At 42.4% G+C, this 25,011-nt stretch overlaps 1 protein-coding gene across 1 annotated transcript in view; it reads left to right on the top strand.

Annotated features, from left to right (window-relative positions):
• Positions 1 to 15,424, top strand: part of vstm2a (V-set and transmembrane domain containing 2A) — a 51,919-nt gene extending 36,495 nt beyond the window's left edge. Inside the window, exons 4-5 of the mRNA XM_040167156.2 lie at positions 1,329 to 1,665; positions 11,667 to 15,424. Coding sequence (XP_040023090.2) covers positions 1,329 to 1,665; positions 11,667 to 11,743 — 414 coding nt within the window. The 3' untranslated portion in view covers positions 11,744 to 15,424. The remainder of the gene's footprint in view (positions 1 to 1,328; positions 1,666 to 11,666) is intronic.
• The last annotated feature ends 9,587 nt before the right edge of the window (positions 15,425 to 25,011 follow it).

Consider the following 25,011-nt stretch of genomic DNA (forward strand, 5'->3'; position numbering starts at 1 on the left):
AATAAAGGCATCAACCAATCATGATGTACATGAACTAATTTACAGTTTCATTTCATCATCATTGCTACATTTCATAAAATCCCCCAATATAATAGCAGGGAAGTGTTTCACATTGGCATGTATTCTAATTCTCAATCAGGCAAGCCTCTGTTGTGTACATTACAATTTAAATGTACAATTTTTGCACAACATTTAAGTATTTTTTTAAGAATGTAAAATAATAGGATATACATTCATATTTTTCTCATCTGTATGATTTTAAACTGTGTAGCTAAATTCCTGTATCTCAAATACTAAAGGGGACATATTATGATGGATCTTCTACACATTAATATTTACCAACGCCTAAACAATGGACATCCTGTAATTACTTAACACTAATAAAAACAGCTCTTTGGAAGTTCCGGGGTTTGCCGATGTCTTCAGACTGAGGGGGAGTTTCCCTCACGTTCTCGAACCTAACCCTGGATTGGTCTGGTTTTGGGAGGCGGGGCTTAAAGAGACATGCGCTAAAACGGATCGTCAGACAGAAGGTGACTACAGGCAAATATTCACGCACTCATGCGAATGTGGTATGGTGGGAAATACCACCTACAAATACCTAAATACAAGTCTTAAATTAGCATCATATGTCTCCTTTAAGTTGGTGCATTAGAGGGAAATACAATCTGTGCTGTGCAGTGATTTGAACTGGATGAGTTTCAGTATTTGATCTACTGAACAACAAAACGTGTCCATAACCTTGAAAATAACATTTTTTTCATTTGGTTTGTCAGCTTTTCAATAAAACCCCATTTCCTACAGAATTACATTCCCATGTAACCAAACTCTGTTCAACGGTATGTTTCAAAGTAAAAAATATTTCCTTGGTTGTTACACAAAAACAACTCTATAAATTAAAGAGATTTTTGGTTTCATACAGCACAAATATGGATTTCCTGGGTTAAAGTCCCGTGCTTGTCGGAGCAGCTCACACACACTGGCCTCCTCCTTACATGGAAATCCAAGAACAATACGTCATTGTGAACATCAAAAGCAGTGGTTATGTGTCTTGAGCTGCTCTCAGAGTCAAATGTTCGCTCAACTCTTACCGGCCACAACAAGTGGGTTTGGAGCCCTGCAGGTCCACAGTAGGATGCAAGATAGATCAGTATATGTTAATGTAACATTGAGAAGAACCGGACAACTAGCTAAAGTGTTTTAACCTGTAATTCTCTGTGACACTTGTATTTATTTATATGCACAAGCAAACCTGATTGATGATTTCTGAGACCTTGCAGTGTTGATTCGCTGTTATGATTCTTTGGTCTCTTTTATCACTCCAACAGACAGTGAAAGTCCAAGGCAACGACATCTCACACAAGCTGCAGATATCCAGAGTCAGCAAGGTTGACGAAGGACTGTACGAGTGCCGGGTGACACGAGCTAACTACGGAGAGATTGTGGAGTACAAAACCCAAGCCTGGCTGAGGGTCAACGTCACCGCCAGGCCACGGCGGCCACTGGTGCCCCCAAAGAAAAGCTCCCCGCTGCACCTGACGGACAAGAAGCCACGAAAGCCCAGCTCACCTCATGGCCAGGACAGCATGAGCTCAGACCAGAGGGTGGCCTCCACCTCCACCTCTCACACGTCCTCCGACACAGCTAAACACAGCCCCGGCTCAGGTACGGCCCTGTGGGCAATGAGGGCGCAGTGGAACTCGGCGAATGCTCATGTAGTCGGTTTTTAACTACCTCATGTGGTCTGGACAGCAACTGTCGCAAAAGCAAAGAAAGTAGTTTGGTCCTCTCTTGCTTGAGATAGCGTCACAGTGAACTATGTCTTAATAACATAATACACAAGTTCATGACAAACATCACAGGTCATGGGGAATGTGACCGTCCATCTGTCCAATCAGAAGAGTCCGTCCTCTGCAATAAGGCCCTACCCTTTCCCTAAGAAGGTAATGTTGTTGTGCCACCGTATCTACGGTGTAAGGATCCTCAGGCTTGATGTGAATATAGTCGTGTCATCAGACGGTCATCTTCTATATCTCTTATTATTAGCAGGTCGGGGGGGTAGAGTCTATCCCAGCCAGCATCGGAGAGAGAGAGAGAGACAGGGTACACCCTGGACTGGTGGCCAGTCGATCGTAGGGCTGACACAGAGACACACAACCATCCACTCTCGCGTCCACACACCTACGGGCCATTTAGAGTCCCCAATCAACCTGATCCCCAGAGCATGTCTTTGGACTGTGGGAGGAAGCCGGAAAACCCGGAGAGAACCCACACAGACACGGGGAGAACATGCAGACTCCACACAGAAGAGTATTCCCATAAAATGTGAATGTAATGAAAAGGGAATTAGCAGAAGGGGTTACGTCCATGTCAACCTGCAATTCCTTGCTCTCCATCTTATAGTAGCAGAAGGCAGAGCGATTGTTTGGTTTGTAAGATACCATCATTGCTGAGAAGGATCCATCGGGCGATGGCTTAGTGTTTTTGGAGGGTTGTGCTTAAATCAGGATCGGGGTTTGATTCCCGGTGCCGCTGTTAATACGTCCTTGGGCTTAACCCCAAATAGCTGCTCCTCCAGAGAACAAATATTGAATTACTGTTAGTTAGAGCACTGATGAGCAGGTGGCCCCTTGCATGCTAGTCCATGCCATCAGTAAATTAAATTAATTGGTTTGAAGACTGCAAATGTGCATTTACCGTGTGTGTCCTCAGCATCTCCGAAGCCGTTTCCCTTCATTCAATCCTAGATTCCAGACAAGCGGCCTAGAAGCGTTCCTCATGCTGTGTATATAGATACATCACGGCTGTCAGGAGACGGATTTGTAATTGCAGGTCCCGATTCTTCGTGACCTTTTCACTTCACCGATGACTAAACAGAAAAAACTCAAAGCGCTCTCTACGGAGCATCTCCATGTTCCTCTTACTAACCTACAAGTACATCATCTGTTTCGATGAACTGTCCTCCACAGTAGTAATAATAACTGCCATTAATAACCAATTGACTAGGTTGTTTTTCTCAGATGAAGACTGTAGCAGCTGTAGGTATTCTTCAGCTCACTGGGAGAGCTGCATTTCTCTTTATTGAAGACTATTGCCGTGCCGCTGGGCTCCTCACTAGTAGATGAGAATACATTCCAGCCTCCCATGCATCTCTTTGCAGGCTGTATGTGAGTTCTGAAATTGATTTTAAGATTTAGCAGCAGATGGTCAGGCTCCCAGCTATACTTTAGAAAAGTTCATCCCCCACAACAGCTTCTGAGCTCCTCAGGCAGTGCTCCTCCGGTGCTTCTCAAAACTCACCTTTTTATATTCTAGCTGCAGGCTCCTCAGCTCTGGGACTCCCAGCCTATGGAATGGCCAATCAGTATCATTTTTCACAAGTATTTGCTTTGAATTTCACTGCTCCATAATTAAAATCCATGGTAGAATTGACCACATTTCCTCATTGGTAGAAGGACAAAACCAATGCACTGGTATCATCACAGTAAAGTGCTCTTTAAAGTATAACCAAGTCTATTCAATTCTAACAACAATGATCACGTCACTATTATCTCAAATTAACAACTGTTACAATAATATTTCTCGTGCACGTTCACAGACTCTAAAAAACGGTGATGGGGTTGCAACAGTGTGTCCTAAAACATTTAAACTGTGCGCATCAGTAAATAATAAAGAAAAACAAAAGACGAAAAACTCAAAGTAAAGGGCTTGGTTGGGTATAGGGAAACATAGTAGTTTGGGTGAAACAAGGTATGTTTGTAACATAAAATCATCATTCGTATTACTTTCTGTAGGTCAATAAAGTAGAGACGATATGTAACAATATAGTTGACCTTTACTTTGTTTAGCAAAGAGCCTGAACAGCAGCCAGATTGTGTGCACGTCAACGTGTGTGTCTGACGTCTCATAATGATGCCGATGGACATCGCTGACCAGGCTTTGGTATTTGACCAGTTAGAAGTGATGGAGTGGACGGACTCAAACCCTCTGTGTGAATCTTTTACTTTGGACCAAATAATGAATATACAATGAAGTAAAATGAAAGGAAACAGTAGTTTCCCATCCTTTCCAATACATCTGGACCCTCAAGCCCAAATCATTGTGGGTCATCAGGATGTTCACGTTGTACCAATTTAAGTCTCAGCCTTCTTTTCTCCTGGCTGACTCAATGGGATTTCTTCTCCCTTTAACCACTTTCCATTACCTTCATTTCAACAGCGCCACTTCTCCTCATCCTCGAATGTCTCTTCTACCTGGTCAGTTCGAGCACAACGTTGACCCTTTTCTGGGTGCAGAAATTTAGGAACCCCGAGGCGAAGCACAGAAAAACACTACTTGCCACCTAACAGAGATTAAAAAAAAGTAGCATATACCCTCGGGTTGCAGAGTCAGAGGGTATTAGGCGGCCAAATTAGGCTGACAGCCGCGCTGCATTGAGTCCTCTGTGCGGTGTGTGTGACGCTGATAAATGCCTCTCCGTGGCCTCAACCCCCCACTTCACAGTGGTATATCGGCTGGGGGCAACAGAGCTCTATAACTTCTGCACTCAGGTTCCAGGCCACATGAGCAACAATGGATTAAAGCGTCTGGAGGAAATTAGACCTCGGAGAGTGCAGATATTTTCCTTTTCCGCATTGCTGCATCCGTAAACAATGACGCTCTTTTCCAGATGGGCGGACTGTGACTGCGGCTGGTGGAGCGGCAGCAGAGCGCTTTGTTCACAGCTACTCCCCCACCAGTGTGTCAGATGTTGTTAGATCACAGCTCGGCCTCCATTGTTCTTGGCAGTGTTGTTTTTCTAAAGCTCAGAGGTGACCAGAGCTGCATAAGGAGGGAAACATGTCCCCTAAACCGGTCTCGTCCCTCCACCCCTGAAGCCAGTCTGGCTTCTGCATGAAGGGAAAACAACTACGGACTCAGCTTATTGCATAAGTATCCAAAAAAACGCTGAGCTTTTTTTTTTTAAAAGACCTAGTATATTTTTAGAACTACCTTTGCTGCAAATGTTTAATGGAACAACACAAATGAGTCATCACTCCAGTCGGTGGTTTAGAAACCACTGCATTCACATTGCCCATTGCTGCATTCGTATTGCTCATTGCTGCATTCATATTGCTCAAGAAGTCGAGTGCAATGTCAACGTGTCATTTCAAGTTGGTGTAGATGCTTCAATGGGTCCTTCCTTTCTGAAATGTGAACCTTTTGGGGGAAAGCCTGATTCTCAGATCCCTATTAACGTCCATTGAAACCTCGCAATAGATGCTGTTCCGGCCGGTTTGTTCTGGAACGCAGATACCGAGACGGCAGAGTAGGTGGGAAAAAGGTTCTTTATTGTGTTTGTCCGTTGATCCAGGAGAATGCAGGCGGAGGAAGTACCGCTGGCTGGGCGGCGATGTGGTACGGATCCACTGAGGCAGAGGAAAATCACACGTTAGATTTAGCGGTACTAAGGCTGCTTGTTTTAGGAGTTTTACACTCAAAAGGGGCCGAGAGTATAGTTACCACTGAGCTGAAGAAACAATCTGCCGATGAGACAGCAGGAAGCCGGAGTATTTCAGCAGCCAGTGATGATGGTTCAATGATGGACAGGTGAGGAGAAACACACGCCAGCTGATTGCCACCGCACCAAAACCAGACAAACACACAAGAGGGGAGCCGAGGTGTCGTGGAGCCGTGACGGATGCAGCATTACTGGACCATCTACTCTGGTGCGGGGGACAGTTTCTTCTCATGTTCATGTGCAGATCATGAAGGTAATGAGAGGTCCTTGCTTTTTGGATCGTTCCCCCTCCAACCAGAAAGAAATCTGATTGCCGCTGCAGCGTAGTCGTTTTCATGTGTGCATCTCAACAAATGCCCACAGAGGAAGACCTAAATGAGCTCACTGCCGTTTGACCACAGTCATGTGATTAAGCCCCTCACAAGACGTACTGACTGAATGCCGACAAAATTCTAAAATATTTGTGGAATCCGTGCTTTTGTTCAAGAAAGTAAACGGTGACACTGAAGATCAGTAACACTATTCCTTGGTGGATATTAAGGTCTAATCAGCTGTTGGTCACTCTGTCATTCTTGGCTGGATGGTTTGGAAATTGGCCACAGAAATGTCATAAAAAACAGACAACTGCTGTGGGGATTCTTTCAAACGGCGTTTCGGAGCGTTGGCTTTATCCGCCAGTCTAATATTCCCTCACTCCTAGTTGACCAGTCGAGTAACAAGGTAATGACATCCAGTTGTGTTTAACCAGTCGCTCGGCCAACAATCCAGCAAACGGGCCAAGCAAATCGGTAAGCCGGTCAGAGAGACAGGCAGCGGCCAGCAGAAATAGATGGAACTGGCACAAAGCCACATTGAGCTCGCTTTGTAGGTGCCTCACTGGTCTGGATTTCATATCGCCATTTCACAGCGCCAAAAACATTTTGGCAAATCGCAGTGTGCTGCAGTGTGCTGTTAAGTACGGCAAAATGAGGAGTATTCAGTGCGGGTTTATTATGTCTCAGCATGCATAGATAGATGAGCCTGACAAGCCTTCTTTCAGTTCAGACCAATGTTCTCACTCATTGGTCCCTCTGTGGACCAGGCTGTAGGGGAAAGCACAGGCGATAAGCGTAGTTCTAAACTCTGAGACATGGTGTAAAAGTCAGACATATTTTTGACAGGATTTTTTCTCTGTTCATATTTTCTTGAGTTTCACTTCTTCAGCTGAATAACCACACCAGAACTCAGCTGTAACATAATCCAAAATGACTTCTAAAGACATAAGTGACCTTGTCAAGAAAACTATGACAGGAAGTGGGTAGAGATTATTTTTTTGCTACAGTATTGAATGAGTGAAATAATACAACCACTGTCAAAATGAGAGGGGGTTTCTTCACTACATTAAGTGACGTAACGACATACAATTCAACTACTGTAAATGAATAACAACAAACCTTAGCTAGCTTGTTCACGTAACGTTAGCTTACATGCTTAAAACGTCAGATAAAAAGTGTCGGAGTCGGATATACACTCACGAACCACAGTTCCAAAATGAAGTTTGAGAGTAAAATGATCAACCATCAATTAAAGCTTATGGACAGATTCATGGCTTCAATTTAGACTTTTAGAATGATTTTTAACGCTGTGAACTGACCCGAACCCTACTTCCAAATTGTGTCACAAAATAAACTTGATGCGCAGCAATATGATCGACAGAAAATAGTTTTCTATTGTTTCCGAAGTCTTTGCTCCTTCTCACGAAACACTATTAGGACTTTTAAGACTACATCTGTAAAAATTGTCGATCTAAAGAAAACAAATCATAAGCACGTTTTAGGTGTAGAGAAAGCAGAGCACCGTGCTGTGTTTTTTTTTTTTTCAAACTCTCCATGTGTTTTATTGTTAGCACTTACCTGTTTTATCATGTAGCACTTGAGGATTTTCTTAAATATAAAGTGCATTACAAATGAAATGTATTATTATTATTATTTCTGTCTGCACGAGAAGACAAAAACACCTGAAACACGCTAAAACAGTTGAAGGGTCCGACTGAGCATCTCACTGCATCTCATACTCACTGCATCTCAATTCTCATATTCAGTAGTACAGTACCGGTCAAGCGTTTGGACATTTTCTCATTCAGTTCCGTGTCAAAGTGTGTCCTAACTTATGACTGTGTTCCTTTTGACCGCATTTCTCGCTACAGCTATCTGCAGTAGTTCTTTGCCTGATAAAATCTCATCCGGATGCACTTTCCTTTACGCCTTGTGGTTTCTCAGACCACCAAACTGATAAATGACTTCAATAGAAATCCCTACAACAGCAAATCCATAATGTATAGATTACAATCCGCCTGCTGCTCTGTCCAAGTGTGGCTTCACCGCCAGATTCCAGAGGGACTGTAGCACTGCTAAGAAATGCTTCAATGGATTTTCAATAACACATCTGAAGGGTGTGAGGACTACCGCCGAAGAAATGACCCGGCTCATTTGTACAGCGTGGGGTGACCCATCATTTTATGCCTAGAAGGATGTAATTATCACCCATCACAAGCTGAATATGTTGGAACTGCATCTTATTGTTTCTTAAGAAAGAAGACATTATTTCTATTTCAGGATTGATCGTTTTGTATCCAGCTCAATGTAGCCTACAATGTTCAAAGCTGGCCGTCCAGCCTGAATGTCATAGTATCCTGAGGGAATGTCCCAATGAAGGGGGGCAGTTCGTTGGAACCAATAGAAATACATGGGGGTGTTTTTATCAATTCTTTATTAACACTTGTTGATAACAAAGTGGGGTCATCTAGTGGTTGGTTCTAATGGTTCACATTATCTAGTTTGGTACCAAATTAGAAGGGATTCATTCTTAGATTTAAAACCATGAAATCAAATCTGTTTGGCTTGTTTCACTTGTTTTCATTCGGCTAGTACTGTTTTATGTCATCGACATGAATTTCACCCACCAGTAAGAGCGTGTAGTGTAAAGACTAGTCTGCATTGCTGTCAGTGCACATCCACAGCCTGCTCTCCTAAAAATGTCATTTACATTTAAAAAAATACTGTACTGCTAATTATGTACAACCGGAGTACATATGTGGACGTTTAAGAATATTTTGCATATGGAAAAAAACATCAATAAGGGGAAATATTTGCTTGTCAGCAATTTAGCAAACACATTTTGATGACATTGCATTTAGTCCTCTCAGGGTGCGTTGTGGTAGAACGGTTCATCAGAAAGGGCCCAGCGATCCACTCATTGAATGAAGCAGTGCATTCTACCTGACTTGTACTACGGCATTGTGCCACAAACGGATAATAACAGCATCCAACATTTTGCCAGAATTGTCTTGAGAAAATTAAACATACAAACAACCCTATTTGTTTTTTTCCTTAAGTTTTCCAGTTGATTGTTGTCTGCAGCCAAAACAGAAACTGAGATGAGCCAAAGCAGACGCACTGTGTTATGTTTTGCCAGATTTTGTAAAAGAAGTAGGCTAAGAAGTAGACTCACGGCACGGAGCTGCAGACTAAATCCAACCTCAATCCGACATTGAAGCCTGACGCCTTGAAAAGCTTGTGTGTACTTGTGAGTTCATTGGAATGATTGGATCCGTTCAGGCAGTGTACACGCTCTCTCTCATAACTATAACTTACATGCACAAACTGTATTTGCTAAAATTCTGAGTTTTTGTGTCATGACAAGGTTTAGAAGTTGTACTCCAAGGTGCATTATCCAATCTGTCCAAAATGTATTGTGCGTGATCCTACTTTAGGCCTTAACTCATTTCCATGCCAAAATGTATATTATGTATCTACTGGCGAAGGGAAATTACATGTACACCACCTAGTCGGTTAACCATATTGAATACAAATTCTGTATGTAAAGCCCTAATGCTGCGTTTACACCAAAAGCAAAGCAAATTTTTCATGCAAGTAGATGATGAAGTCAATGCACCGACCCAAATGGTTGCAAACCACGAAAATTTGCAATTGGCGGCACGAATGACGCGAATGATGCAAAGTAAGAAATTGGCCTCATCCACTCTGAAATAGTAAAACTTTGGTGAAAAATTTGCCCAACACTGTCCTCGAAAGCCAATTCAAACTACATCAAGCTGCAATCATATTGTGGGAGAAAATATGTTCAATCCAAAATTGTCTGCAGCAATCTTAGGCCCGCCTCCAAATGCTCTCATTCGTTGAAACGCGTGATGACTCCCTTCCCAAGACAATGCTGACCAACAACCCCGCCTCCTCACCCATGGGCTGCCTCTACGTGTGTTCAGAGGCAGAGAGCAATAGAGTTTCAAAATAATTATATATTATTATATGTATTGTAATTATATTTTAAAAACCTGCATTAACAATAATAAAATAATTGTCGGTGATGATTAATTAATGCGTGCTTTCCTAGCCCTAATGGGAACATAATTTAGTAGGAGCTTGCACACTTACACAAACAATCAATAATGCATTCATGACATTTTAATAGAATTGATAGACAAAATAAACTCCTATTTATATCTATATTCCTTTCCTATACAAACATTTTAAGCTGATCCTGAAGTACGGCACTTTTTAAGGGCCATAATTAATAAAATGCTATGCCACTGTGCAGCATAAGCTGTATTCTGTGTTAAATAATGCCATATTGCGTAATTTCACCAGCACCCCCCCAGCCCCCCCCCCTCCACTCGACACATGTTCCTACCGTTGTGTGAAATGGTGCAAGCTGTTCAGAATGGCAAAGGTGAGTTTGGCAAATGCCCCACACTGTCTTCATGGCCACCAGAAAAACCTCCTCAGTGTAAGACAAAAAAAGGTTTCCAGTTCTGTTAATGAAGTTGTAAATCCTCAACATTGCTAATGAGTCAATGAATGCAGCTGCCAATGGTGGATCCTTGCATGGTTTCTGTGTGCTGTCGCTCTGCGTCTGTTTCTTTGCTGGAGGCTGATTAATTATTCTCTGTGTGAAGGATGTGATTGTTGCCCCTCTGTGGCACTCCTGTTCCCTAGACAACCCCCAATCAAAATTAGATGTAGCGGAGAGGAATAAAGGGTCAAACCTTCCATCTCCACTACCCCCTACGCTCCTCCCTTCATCCCCTCAATCCCCGGGCAGCCCAGGCAGTCGAGGTACAAAGTGTCCCCCTTGGCGGTTCCCTTCTCAGAGCCATCGTTCTGACACGAGAATCCAGTCGATGGGATTTACTGAATATTTCATTTTCCATTTCTCTTATATCTCACCTCTCCTTCCTCTTAATCCTTTCTTTCTCCATTTCCGGTGCACATGGTCACGGACATAGTTTTCATCGGTTCACTTCGCTCTCATCAGTTGAGGTTCGATCTCCGTGTGATGCGGGCGGATCAGATAGGGGGTTGGGGAGGCTGTGTTCTAGTTTGAAGTTGTAAGTCATGTCAGAGCCTCAGTAAACAGTCAGAGCGACCTGCAGTGGTGATAGAAGGTTTCAACGCCTCGGCAACAGCAGCTGCCCATGGAAACCCTTTTCAACACTGTCCGTATCAGATGTAGGGATTTGACTAAGTGTCCATATATGGGCGCTTGGTGGTATACTGTGGTTTTATATGATTGCTGGTCCTCTGGCTGAAAGCTGTATGCATCATTTCAAATCAGGGGAGACTCCTTCCGAATTGACAATACATGTATTGCACCTGTATAACATTGAAAATCTTTGGCGATTGGACTCTGGATAATCAAGGGCCCGTGATGCCGAGTTCCGCTCTGGCAGAATCCCCCCTGGAGTCCAGATACTGCTGAGAAGCGCGGATGACTGTGAAGTGGCCCTGATAGCTGGTTGGAGGTACCTGGGGTGGAGGGGTGGTCACATGCAGTTTCGAGCTGAAATGACACCTGACAGAAATGAAGGAGAGACAATATGGTTGGTTCAGAGACACAGGGCCGCCGCATCTGGTTGGTTGGTTATCTATATACTTACATCAGGTAATGCTGACTGAGGTATATGTATAGATTACCGGTGGTGTAAAGGGAGTCTACCACTTAAGCTCCATTTCATGCTGTTGACGGATATTCTCATGTCTCTCCTGAGAAATATAAGTAGGTTCAAAGATCTCTGACAGTTGACAAATCTCCTGCAGAGTTGCATCCATTAAATCTATGCAGCGGTTATCTCAGGCCATGTAACCTCCTTCGTTTCTTTTCTTCTCAGGAACAAGAACACCATCTACCTGTGGACTGGCTCTCCTCCTCCTGGCGTGTGCTTTGGTGAGGGATGCCTTGTTATAATCCAAGAACTGATCTCGTTCTCCTTCTGTTTGCTCTCAAAGTGAACAAGAAAACCGCCCTGGTCCTGGCCCCTACACCCCCCCCCCCCCCAACACACACACACACACACACACACACACACACACACACTTACCTTGCGGGCGGCACAGTTGGCCGTCATTTCCCTGCCACTGCTGCTCCCCCCCCCATCACATTGCTATTAGCCACGGTAAACACCAGTCACCACCTTTTGTACTGACGACCTGACACCATCTGAGGCGCAGGGCTCCGCTGGGGAAACGGACTCTGTGTCTTGTCGGATCACTCTCATGGAAGAATGACTTTTCGTATGGTTTCCCTATTTCAGTTACAAAAGTGTTGCTCAAAAGTGAACAAGAAAAAAAGGGAGGCTGTATTTGTTGTTATTCATTAAAACACCTAGAATTGCTGTATGTGCTGTACACATCGCCGAAACTCGCCATATAGACCATGGAACTCCATTGTGAATAAACGCCCTCAAAAAAACAAAAGAAATTAAAATTCACTTTTTAATTTAGACTGTTAACATTAACCATGTGGTTAGAAAAAGGCTTAAATTCACACTTTTCTTAAGCTACATTGGAAATGATTTAATGTGCATACCTTTACATCCTGTTAGTGCACAGGTGTGCATGCTTATTGCCTGACAGTTTAAATAACTCATTTGACCTGCACTCAATGTGCAAGTCTGTTGGATTTAGCTTCATTTTATTGTGCTAGCCTTGGTGTGCTAAATAAACCGTCATCTCAATTTGTATCGCGTCCTCAGTAGGAATGAAAATGATCCCAATGTTCCAATTCATGCGTCTTTGGACGATACATTTGAATTAACCTGCACAATTTTCAAACGCAGTGCTTCCCTTCCTGTGCACCCCCCACGCCCCCCCAGCCTCATCCCTACTGAGGATGAATGAGAGTTTACCCACTTTGGATCCGGGTACTGCTCTTTTCTATTGTTTTGTACGCCAGCACACAAACACACACATTTGTCTCTTGCAGAGTGGGTTGAGATGCAGTGCAACACAAAGAGTCGACTTGTCATCAACAGTGTGTGTGAACCGTGTCCCAGAGAAATTAGTTGGCTTTGTGCTTTTTTTTTTTCTTTTTTATCCACACAGAGCATTTATAAGCAAAACGCTTTGACAATCTGACACAAATGCTTTTGTTTATAGTGCAACAACAGATACAGTATAACCTGAAAGAAATACATTTTGTTAACTTTTGAGCCGAAAAGACAATTGTGCATCCTAAGAAACACAAATACTCCAATTCAAACGCAAACATCTATGAATAATAGAGTAGTTGATTTATGTCTGAAGAATCACACTGTAAGTGAATGTTGTCCATTGTGTCATACTGCCGGAGTGCAGCAGTTGCCCTGCAATAAGATTATATTTTATTTTGGTAGACGTCGACCTCAAAGCACTATTTTTCTGCTCAGTTTATTCCCTAAAATTTATACCGAAATAAGGTGACATGAAGCATGATTATGTACTTTCATGCGGTGTATGTTAAAACTAACATTCATGCTTAACATAGCGATATAATTACTGTGTGCTGTGTGTTCTCAAAAAGCAACCTCACTCCAGCAACCCCCCCTTACCCCTATACCCCCATCCCTGTATAGTTATAGTTGCACTGCATTCCCAAAGAACCGTTGGGGGAAAGCTGTTGATTCAGCACCGTTTTCAAACTGGCCATGCTTTGTCACGCTTTGGAGCAGCCCGGGAGTCGGGTGAAGGGACGACGGAAGGCCATCCCGTCCTTCGCTCTATTGGGTGAATCTGGACCGTTAATCCCGCCTCACTGTCACATAAGTATAAGCCAATCTGCTGTGGCTGGAAATCGATCTCTGTGTTTTGAAATGACATGTTATGTACAATGATTCTGAATGTTTACTTTGCAGAAAAAGAAATGATACGCTTTATTTTAAGGTAGAACTGGTTTTGGATGTTGGTTCTATTGGAAATGTGCCCAAGCACTTTGGAGAGAGTGTGCACTGTCTGAGTGGACAGTTTGTTCAACGCTCATGTAAAAAATTAGAGATCTGTACAACTTGTAGATGAAATAATGAGCATGTTAACGTTTGTTTTTTTAACATCCATTTGAAAAGGCAGACGCCAGTGATGTTCTGTACTGTAACAATGGTGTCATGTACTCATAATCAAGTGTTAACAAGTCCAAAGTGGGTTTCCATGACAAAAAAAAAAGAAATTCTCTATATTGTTCTGAATATTAGAAGCATCTCCTCCGTAAGGCTTTCATTCTGGGGACTGGCTTCACTGCACGTCCTCGCAACATATTGAATAACAAGGAGGGAGGAATTGGAGTGGTGATTGTTTAGGTATAATGATTGGAGTGATCAATAAACGTAGTTGTTCCGATACCATTTTTCTTTCCAATCCTTCAACTTGCAATCCAATAACAGTGCTTATCAAAATGATTAGTGTAAAGTATTATTATTAAATAGCAGTACACTGGAAACCCCTGTTTGGGTTGGAGGGGATTATTGTTGTATAGTCTTGTTCAGGTTACTTAAACTCTTTATGAATGATCAACAAATACACGCAGAGAATGAAGGCCAAAGATAATATCTTTTGTCATCTAGTGACGTGATGACGAGTGTTCCCCAAACTGGGTGGAAGAAGAAGCAGAAAGTCTCCTTTATTGATCCCCTTGGGGGAATGATTCTCTGCACATAAGCCTTCCTACGCAGCGGGAGAAGGTAGGGGTTGGGTGTCCTGCTCCGGGACACTTTGAAAGGGGACAGCCGGGGTTTGAACCACCAACCCTAAGGTTACCGGCGCACCCTCTCTATTCTCCACGCCACGGACGCCCCCCCTCCCCCCCAAAACGTACTGTAGTCGGCCAAGACACAGAGCTCAGTGTGTTGTGTGTCGTAAAATACTGCCGGCAGGTGATCTGAATCAATGTTCTATGTTCCCGTGTCCTCCTGGGGGGCTCGAGCTCCCGCCGACCGGTAGGCATCGGAAGGACATTACATGTATACGGCTTTTTACCTGATTTGGACACCAACACCATCCAATTGAACCTTGGAGTCTTCACTCAAAGCCTCTGTATTGTTTCTTGTCACACCCACCGTGGTTGTCCACGGGGCCGAAGTGCTGAATAGTGCTGTGACCTTGGCACTTCCCACTGGGAACCAGCTGCCTGCCCTGTGTGTACTGTGAACCAAAGGTAACCGGTAAAAACCACAAAATATGATATAGGATTGGTACATAGAGCAGCGTACTTGCTCAAACCAGAGTCAGCATTTCAGGCTGTACAACATCTGGTACTGGTATCGGAACAACTGTGAAGAACTGAGTGATGAGTCTGGGTTGCTATGGCGCTGAATTGCTTTAAAAGGAAAAAGCGCCACATAAGAGAACAGTTCCTTCATCCAGAAGCGCCGCTGAAAAGAGCCATTGTTCCGTTGTGTTTTATATGCCCGCTACTCATCCACTCTAGATGTATTTGTTTCTTCTAATGTATTTCATTTCAATGCCGTCCTGTCTGTTGAGCTGTCAAAATAATTCTGAAGAATTCTAGTTCTCTTTTCTTTGGTGTTGTGTGAGGCTTCTGTGCTGGAACATTGCAACAGTTTGTATTATAATGACAATATCAGAATAATATTTAAATAAACCATTTTCACAGAGGAAATCCCCCCACAGAGACGTCCTGTCTGTTTGCTCGGGAACAAACCGAGCTTCATACTGAGTGAACGGGTCAGACTGCTGACGACAATAGTCCTGCTAACTGTCACTTACATTCAGTCCGCTCTCATTCACGCAGCTACCCGACGGAAAGAAATAGTAATATGAAAGAAGAAAGTAATTACCTGAAAGCACATATGTGTTTTATGTTCTGTGGAAAGCTTCTGTTTGGCAGAATGACTTCAACCTCCCGTGAAAACTCACCCGTGGCTGGAATACGATATAAAACATTTGCAAACCTTTAACATCCAGCTTTGATGCATTACTGTAAGGGATAACATTGTAATAGTTTCAATTGTTAGTACTAGTAAAGCCTGACTGAATGGGGCTCTATAGACATTCATGAAGTACAACTTATATGTAATAATAATCACCTTCTGTACACATGATTAGTGCTACAGAATTACAACTGAGCACATAGTGAATTATAATAGCAATGCTTTTCTTGAGTCATGATAACTCATAATATTCACCAGACTTGTGAAAGTGTCCAAGTTACTGATTAGCGAGTTTTTTCTGTGCCGATGTGATGGTTTCTCTGTGTGTACAGACTGTAAAGCCCTCTGAGGCTAATTGGTGATTGGGTTACACAAAATAAAAAAATGAATTGAATTAAAAACTAGAATTATAATACGTGGGTGCTCAATGGACCTCCGTGACCTCTTTCCAAACATAATAACTCATACCCATCAAAGTCGTCATAATGACTTCACAACAACAAACAATTTTATTTCATTTCTTTACATTTAGCGGTGAATTACATTACATTATGACGGTTTCTACCTTGACTGCAACGATACCCCTTTTTTCATTTAAAAAAAAACTGTTTAATAATCCAATGCAACATTTGCTGATAAATAAAGAATGTATGTTGAGTATACCTTTTTCTGACCAAAAATAAAACGATTAAATGTAGAAAAATAGTTGTGAAGTACTCAGGACCAAATAACCTGTATAACTTCTAGTACACAAACCAATCTAGCATTTTGCAGGTGATATTGAAAATCAATGTTACTGCAGGTCTTAGATTTTGGAAGTCAGCCTTCATCACTGGAAACCTTGGAAACAGGAAACTAGCTCTCTTGGTGAAAGTGGTCCTGTCAAATCTCATCACCCATTCATCTGTTTAAAAGACAAGATGGAGGAATGGAGAGGGGGAGGAAAAAAGATGCTCTTTGGAATGACGAGTAGAATTGGCAGCGGCGGCTCAGCTAATCAGGTTTACTTATCAGTGAATTCAGAATGCAAAGCAGGCAAAGAAATAGACGAGGAATAATGCAAAATGAAACGTCTGTGTTTGTAAATTCTGCAGCCAGTGACGTATTTATCCGCGTGGAGGAAATAGCAACCCAGCAACCTGCCTCCGGCTCTCTAGTCAGCCGCTGGTCCTGTTGCTGAACAACAAAATGAATGAATGACTTAGTGTGTTTAAATTGTCCATATCCAAATGTGTTGGGACAATCACAGATGGGAGACATTGTCTTCGGTCTTTTTGTATGTCTCAATCGCAGATTAAAATAACACAGGGAGCGTGAGGTTTATATTTTCAGATCAAACGAAGCATCATTAAATATGCATGCATACATTGCAGAGACGGAATCCATGCTGAGCGCGAGACACGCTGTGATTCTAGCTATAATATAAAGTCCCCCGCTGATAGCGCCTCATGGTGAAGGCAATGTGTTCTCAACTGCTTCCCACACCTCGAGGATCACATGGTACATCAGAAAGAGTGAAGATCTCCCCATGACAACACAGTGGAGACACGGCGGCCTAAAGGTTGGAGAAGTGGAGTTCACTTGAAGTTACTTGGCAAGAAGAGGAAGCGTGCCTGAAAGTCGAAAGCCTCCCAACCGTGTACAGCTTTGTTGTGCCCTTCGGATTTAATAACAAGCACTCAAGTTGGTTTGAATGAAGTTTTTGAGTTGCTTTTAAGTACACTTCATGTCCTTCCTCAAAGGGTAGATTGGCTCGATCACTATGGAGATGGTATGAAGAAATCATTATATGAAAATATTTAGACGGTGCCATCCAAAACTGTTGCAAACATTATTCATAGAGTCATTATTCATAGAGCCATTATTCATAGAGCCACCGTTTTCATTAATAACTCAAACAGGGTCCCTTTTGTGTCAAAGGCATACAATTTGTTATCCCATCGATTGACCTAGACTTAACCTTCTGCAGATTTACTTCTACATGCCCAACAGTCATCATTCATTTCACCACAGAATGTCCTGATTAGGAAGTACAACAATCACACAATGCTGTAGAATTTGGTGGTGAGGACAGTTCGAAAATCAGTAAAGTTGTCCTTGAAAATCTTCACCGACGGACAAGTCAGGAACTTAACCATTAAACAGACGTTATCATAAAGAATCATTTCAAAGGGAACACTTTCAAATAATCAGAAAGGTGTGGGTGACTAATTCCCATTGAATACACATATGGCCACATAATCATGAATGAACTACAACCGTTCAGCACCTATGGACGAGGTTGGGTTATAAAGCAATTGTTGGAGAAATGGGTCTCAGCATGAAAGCATCAGCAGTGTTTTCAGATACAAACAGTGTCTTTGAGCACTTACACCAACATTGTTCACGAGTCATCTGATGTACGAGTCATTGGACATTACGAACGAAGAACATACATACATGTTGGCATTAGTTGGTCCAATGGGAATTCATGGACAATCAGTAAAGATACTGATCTTCGCCCCAGGAGACCACTTCCGTGTTCAACCAAAAGTCAATCTTACATTTAATTCATGTAACGTACTCAATTTAAACCACACAGCATATGTACCTGAAATGGCGCAACAGAGATACTTATTCAACCCGAACCAGGATCTTTGACCCAAACCGAGCCACTTTTTTTGGCCACAACCCAAGTGATGACAAGGGGCAGCCAATGACCTGTCTAAGTACTTTCTTTTATGATTGAATGGGTTGATGAAGGTCACAGATCTTACTATAGCAGTAGCAAGAAAAGGTCCTACTCTGGCTAATTTGGATTTCCCGGAAATGAATACAAATCTCCTTTCCGCGTTGATAATTGCTGACCGGTACCTCTGACTTAACAGGATAAAAGGTCCTCTGACGCCGTCTTATTACTGTGATTGGGATCTGGTGGCTGGCAAAGCGCTAACAAGCAATTCTGCTCAAAGACATTTTAACAAAGGCAAAGCAATTGAAGGGCATTCAACTTTACTAAAGTTTCTGTTGCTGTTCACTGTGTGGGTGTGTGGATGTGTGTGTGTGTTTGTGTGTGTTTGAGTGTGAGAACAGTCCTGCATTATTTATTTGCACTCATTAAAAGTAATCAATTGAAGCTGGCATTGATGTAAGGGTCTTTATTGGGCTTTCAGGAATCCGTCACTGTAATGTACCTTATGACTTTCTAACCCTACCTGATTGTTTTGTTCCACCAAACCCCCAGAGGAATGAAAATGTGTTTGTGCAGAGCCACCGGTGCTAAGCAGCTCTCACTGCTGTAGGATTTACAAACTCAAAAGGCTTTGGGAGAAAGTCGTATTGGCATGTCAGCTGAAACAATACTGCGGCGGGGTTAAGGATGTCTCTCAATGACTTATTACGCCCAAGAAAAGCCCATGTCAGCTTAAGCGTACAAAAACAAAGCTCTGAGTTCAACCCAACATCAGAGACAGATGAAGCGGTGTGATAGCGTTTATGGAAATGGGCTCTGCTGCTTTAGGTGAGTGGGCGCGTTGATTAAAAAAGTGCCCAAGAGAATTGAGTTTTGAATGCATGTTGACTGAATGTGAAGTCTGCCTCATTAAACTATAAAACAGGCGTGTACTTTTCTCCTGACCCTTCCGTGATCACACACAAATCCATCACTGTTAATCATAGATGTTGAAAGATGTGTTTGTGTGTGTGTTCTCGTCCACAGTACATTTTTGTGTGTCTTTATGCAGCACGCGCCAGAGAGGCGATGCTGCAGTTTGGCATCTAAGCGGCATCCAACATGGAAGACCCCTCTAGCTAAATCCTCTTTTCTCTTATATAACTTAACGACTAAGATGTTAAAATAAATACTAACATACTGTACATCTGTGTCGACAAGCTCAACCAATAATGTGCACTCATTTGATGTCTCCCATGTTAGGACCTGTAAATAAGTGAGACAGAGAGATTCATTCTATGTTTAGCCTAGCTTAGCACCTGAAAGCATGGGCAAAATATACCCTGCTACTGGAAACATACCTTTAAGTATATCAAAATAGAATTTTGATGTAACGTTGCGTAACATTACATGCAATAAATGTGTGAACGTAGCAATCCATTAACGCAGATTATCAATTTATCATTCATCAACAGTATTTTTCTCTTTTTTTGAGCATTGGGAGGAGCTTAACGCTGCTGCACACATTAAGCGAGAAAATGGAGAAAGGTCCTGCACCTTTAAATGGACATTTTCATTTGCAAGCTACCAGACGGCGTAGTTGGTAAAATCAAAGCTATTTGTAACCACTGCAGACTGGAAGTGTCTTATCCCAGGGTTCTATGAGCCTCAGGTACCCCGAGCCTCAGGTACCCCGAGCCTCAAGTACCCCGAGGCTACAATCCTCAGGTACTACGAGGCTACAATCCTCAGGTACTACGAGCATGAAGTACCCCGAGCCTCAGGTACCCCGAGCCTCAAGTACCCCGAGCCTCAGGTAACACGAGGCTAAATCCTCAGGTACTACGAGGCTACAATCCTCAGGTACTACGAGCATGAAGTGCTACGAGCCTCAGGTACTACGAGCATGAAGTACTACGAGCCTCAAGTACTACGAGCCTCAGGTACTACAAGCCTCAGGTACTACGAGCCTCAAGTACTACGAGCCTCAAGTACTACGAGCCTCAGGTACTACGAGCCTCAATTACTACGAGCCTCAGGTACTACGAGCCTGAAGTACCAATTAAAGCATCGCACAGCATTAATGCCACTAGCCACCCAAATATCCAGTGCAGCGAGACTTGGGCAGACTACTACTACGAGAACTGTCGATAAACCTACGCAAGAAGGATGAAGCGTCCGTCGAATCGCAACGAAAGAGGCGCGTTCGATTCTCCAGCGTCCCGCACGCCGTGAGGAGAACACAGTGAAACAGTGTGACGGCGTTACAACGAGCACCAACTGCTCAACCGTTTATCCTTCTGATACAAGTGAGCTTCTATTAAGATTAACAACAGACCCTGTGTGAACAACAATTAGTCACACACACAATCATTGTGCGCCGGACTACAAGACAAAAGGCACAATGAAGGGGAAATAGGGGCGATAGGAGGATGAAAAGAAGCCTTTTACCCACTTAGAAGATGGTTAAAGGGCTTTTATGGTTCCAACACTCACACCAGCTTTAGCACAGGTCCAATTCTTCTTTTAGTTGAAGACATAACGTGTAAAAACAGGAATAATTACAGTTACAGAGTTAGTGCTTGTCGATCCAGGATGGTAGTTTGACTTCACTTAACAAATCTAATCTAAAGAAGAAGGAAACAAAGTCTTACATTTTGGAATTACGCATAATGCAATGAAAAATAGGTCTGTATTGCAACCAATGGTTTTCCCAAATATAATATATATATAAGATACAGCTCAGGAACTTCAAGTTATTTGAACAAGACGTTGTTATCCCCAGAAGAACGAAGAGGAACAGCATTTTTCATACATTATTCATGTACTAGTGTCACAATATAGTGACAGTTTAAGAAAAATATGACTAATTATTTTAATGGTCAACACTTTCACTGCTAAATAAACAGTAGTGAACATAAAAACACTGTTTTCTTTAACACATACTGATGACTATACATTCAAAAACGCTAATCCTGCAGTTTTAAGCAATGACAAGACGATGCCATAAAACAAGATAAAGATAAAACAAGAGTGGAAATGAGGGCTTTGTCATTATTATAAAGGGATCACAGATGTGAAGGAGCTTTTGCAGATGGATCTAGTTGTGCATGTGAGAGCTATTCCAGATGTGTTGCTTTGTTTGTAATACTTAATACAACAGGGTGAGATGGGTTTATCTTTCTCAGCTGCCTCAGCACAGGTGCTGCTCTGAAATAGTTGTGGTCATCACGAATAGGCCACGCAGCAAATGGCTGCTAGAAGAACTCGCCTGGATTACGACCTCTTCCTCCCCGTCTTTACTCTCATTTAATCACTGACTTCATTTCAAAGTCAGGCGAGCTGCCTGAGTCTCCCTGGTTGTGAATAGATGCATGTAATAGAGCATACTGAAGGGCTCAGACTAGAAAGGGCCACAGTGTGTTTCTGTCCCCGTGCAAAGGCTGAGCGGAGTGTGTATTATGAAGCCGTGCAGCCGAGGCCTGTCACACTTAACTCTTTGTAATAATTAATACACCACCATCCGCGGCTCTTTTAACATTTTCTGCTGGTATGAAATATACGTTATTTCTGTAAAAAAGAAAAGACAAAGAAAGAGACAACGCAGAAAAAGAGGACTGAAACCATCACACTATCCATTAACCTGCCTGCCGGTGATTCCTGTGATGAGAAATTGTATTGTTCAAGAAAAAAATAAAATGGTGCCTAAAAATCTTTCAAAATATCCATCGAGATTAATCAATTTATCTTTTGGTTTTATCCAACTCATTTGAAGGGAACATTTTTTACAGGTTTCTAGAAGCTAATTTTAGCCAAATGTTGTTAATAAGCAGTGAAGCAGGTTATAATAATGCATATTCATAATTTTATGGATGAGCGTTGCCTTTTCACTCTCAGACCCCTTTGAGTTGGAGGTAACTGTTGTGTGATTTCTGTGCAGAGCAGTGAGCTAACCAGTGGAACACGGTCATCCAACAAATTTTCTTTGGTTTGTCGTGTCTCACGTCGGGGAAACTGGCATCCCCCTTTTTTACGATACCCAAGCCCGATCGTCAACACACATAATCACCTCGCACATGAGTGCATTGCAATGGTTTTAACAGTAAAACACTGTCAAATCATCAAATTAAGTAGATTGAGGAATAAGTGAGTACGTGTGAGTGGGTGTGTGTCTAACTATGATTGACTGTGTTGATAAATCATGTTCATGTGGTCAGTGACGCGAGGCAGGCTGGTTATTTAGTAAAACACAAGTCTGATAGCATTGGAAACTAATTGCGGATAATTCAAGGATGATTTAAATTGTGGATTTTTTTTTCAATTTGACATCCTTTCAGCCACACAGGTGTCATAATTATATGCAACACATTTGTTTTCTCTCCTATTCAAAAGCACAACAGATGACAAATTGCGACAGTAGATCAGATCTCAGGCTTGAAATGTGTACATACTCGACCTTCAGTGAGTGTCCTCTTTTCACAACCTTTTAGTTTTCGAAATGTCAAGAGCATCTCTACAGAATGGGTTCACAATTTCCTCACGTCGGCATTATGAGCGTGGATGTGTTGTTCCTGCTTTAATCATTGATCATTGGTAGACAGAGGCGATTACCAGTTATCTGCTTTAAATGGTTAAGTGGCTGGGGTGTTCAATGGTACTCTTTCATTGGAAGCTTCTATGAGGCTAAAGTCTGATTTAGTTAAAAGAAGTGGATATCTTGCTTCTGGTACAGCACATTATTAGACTTATCCCTGATTGTTCTTCCCTGGACGGTGTTTAAATGATGAGCCGCAGTGGAAAGAAATCAAGCATTAGGGAATTTTGCAGTGAAAAGTGTAATTTAGGATGGTAACTACCTCATTTGTTCTAACACAGAAATCTCGAGCCTCCTATTTACAGAATGATGATTTTTCCAACATTGTAGAGGGCTGGTAATTGTGGACTGGTTAAACGGACCCCCATGGGGCCAACAGGGGACAGATTGCTGTTGTGGAGAAAATATCTCCAGCCATTAAGTACTAAGAGGTTTGCATGAGTTCATAGGACTGCCAATGGGTGGAGCCACTTTAAACTGAAAGACTACTGCTTCCTGTCCTCCAAGTATATATACTTATATATATAATATATAAGTGTAATTCCTCTGAATGGATCCACTTTGCTGGCGCATATTTGTTAAGAACACTGTTTTTACCACCTTTCTGTTAAAGATTGTGATGAAGCAAATTATTACATTTTTAGTTTACATTTTGAACATCAGTGCCCACAATATTCTTTTATCAAACCCCTTTCAATCTGAGAGGGACAGACTTCGGGAGCAACAGGTGGTTAATGGAAGAAAGGATGAGAGTCATGGGGGATTGTGGGATGACGGGTAAGGAATGATGACAGGTGTAGGATGTAGGGATGGAGTAAAGGAATGAGGGATGAAGAGTAAAGGAACAAGGAGGGTAAAGAGCAATGTGGAATGATGAACAGAAGAGAACCGTATTGGACCGCTGGCATTCCTTGGCTGGTGGGAACGAGGGGAAACAAAACTCTTATGAGTTCCAAAAAGATAGCTCAATGAGGACTGGTGGAAGTGGAAGTTTTTGCCAAGATATTTTTTGGCTTGGAATGGATTCATGCAACCCAAGTGGTAAAGACCAGCAGCCGAGAACCTTAATAACTGAATGATATGGTCGGGGGTTGGAAGGAGATGGTTGCTGAGGCCAGGGTGACATAGGGTGGGAGGTTAATTCCCCGGCTCCACCAGTCCTCCTCAATACGTCGTTGGGCAAGACCCAAAAGCCCGTAGCTCCACCATCGCCATCACTTCATAGGCGCTGCGGCTGAAGTGGTGCTGGTAAAAATGTTCTGCAGGCTGGGACACGAGAGTGGGGTTGGGCTTTGACTCTGTGAAACAGATTGGAAAGTTTTGCCTTTCTTATATTGGGCGGTCGGAACGGCATTCTCAGGAATGTACAGCATGATGACAGAGGAGGCGGTGTTCAGGCCTGCATCCCGCCCAGGTGGGTGAGGGACGTTGGGGACGGGCGATATCTCTCGAACACCAAAGTCAGGATCTCCAGACGACCTGCAGAGGATTTAGTGTATAATACAAAAGGTTCGAAATGCGATGCAGGGTTGTCTGCAAACATGTAAAATGAAATGCAAACACATCAAATCATTTAGATAAGTAAGAGGTCAATTATAAATAAATATCTTGTAAATAAATATTGGCAATGCGACTATTAAAGTAACCGTCTTGTCTTTGTGGTGACTTTAACAGTATTTTAGGAAACGCCCAACAGAACAAGAAAGTCCTAAAGACCAGTGGCGATAGTATTGTGGTCTCATTTCCACTCACAGGATTGGATATGAAATGAAAAAGAGAAGTCATAAGCAGTAGTCTTGCTTTATTTGATTCTCATTCACATTTAAATGGAATCTTGTAAATAGGAAAAATAATTGCTCAAAAATGATATGTTGACTAGGAAGATCCGAGGTGGTGCGTAGGTTGATAAACTTAATAGAAATAAGCTGTTGGTGAAGAGGACTAGGAGGTCCATAAAACCCACAATATGTTGAATATTGTACATTGTAGAAATCAAATATGCCTTTTGACTGGTATGAGTAGTCTGTGTGGAACAAATCAATAATCAAAGCAATCTATGAATCTGCAGAATC

The sequence above is a fragment of the Gasterosteus aculeatus genome, chromosome 21 (assembly GCF_964276395.1).
Source record: "Gasterosteus aculeatus chromosome 21, fGasAcu3.hap1.1, whole genome shotgun sequence".
Lineage (NCBI taxonomy): Eukaryota > Metazoa > Chordata > Actinopteri > Perciformes > Gasterosteidae > Gasterosteus > Gasterosteus aculeatus.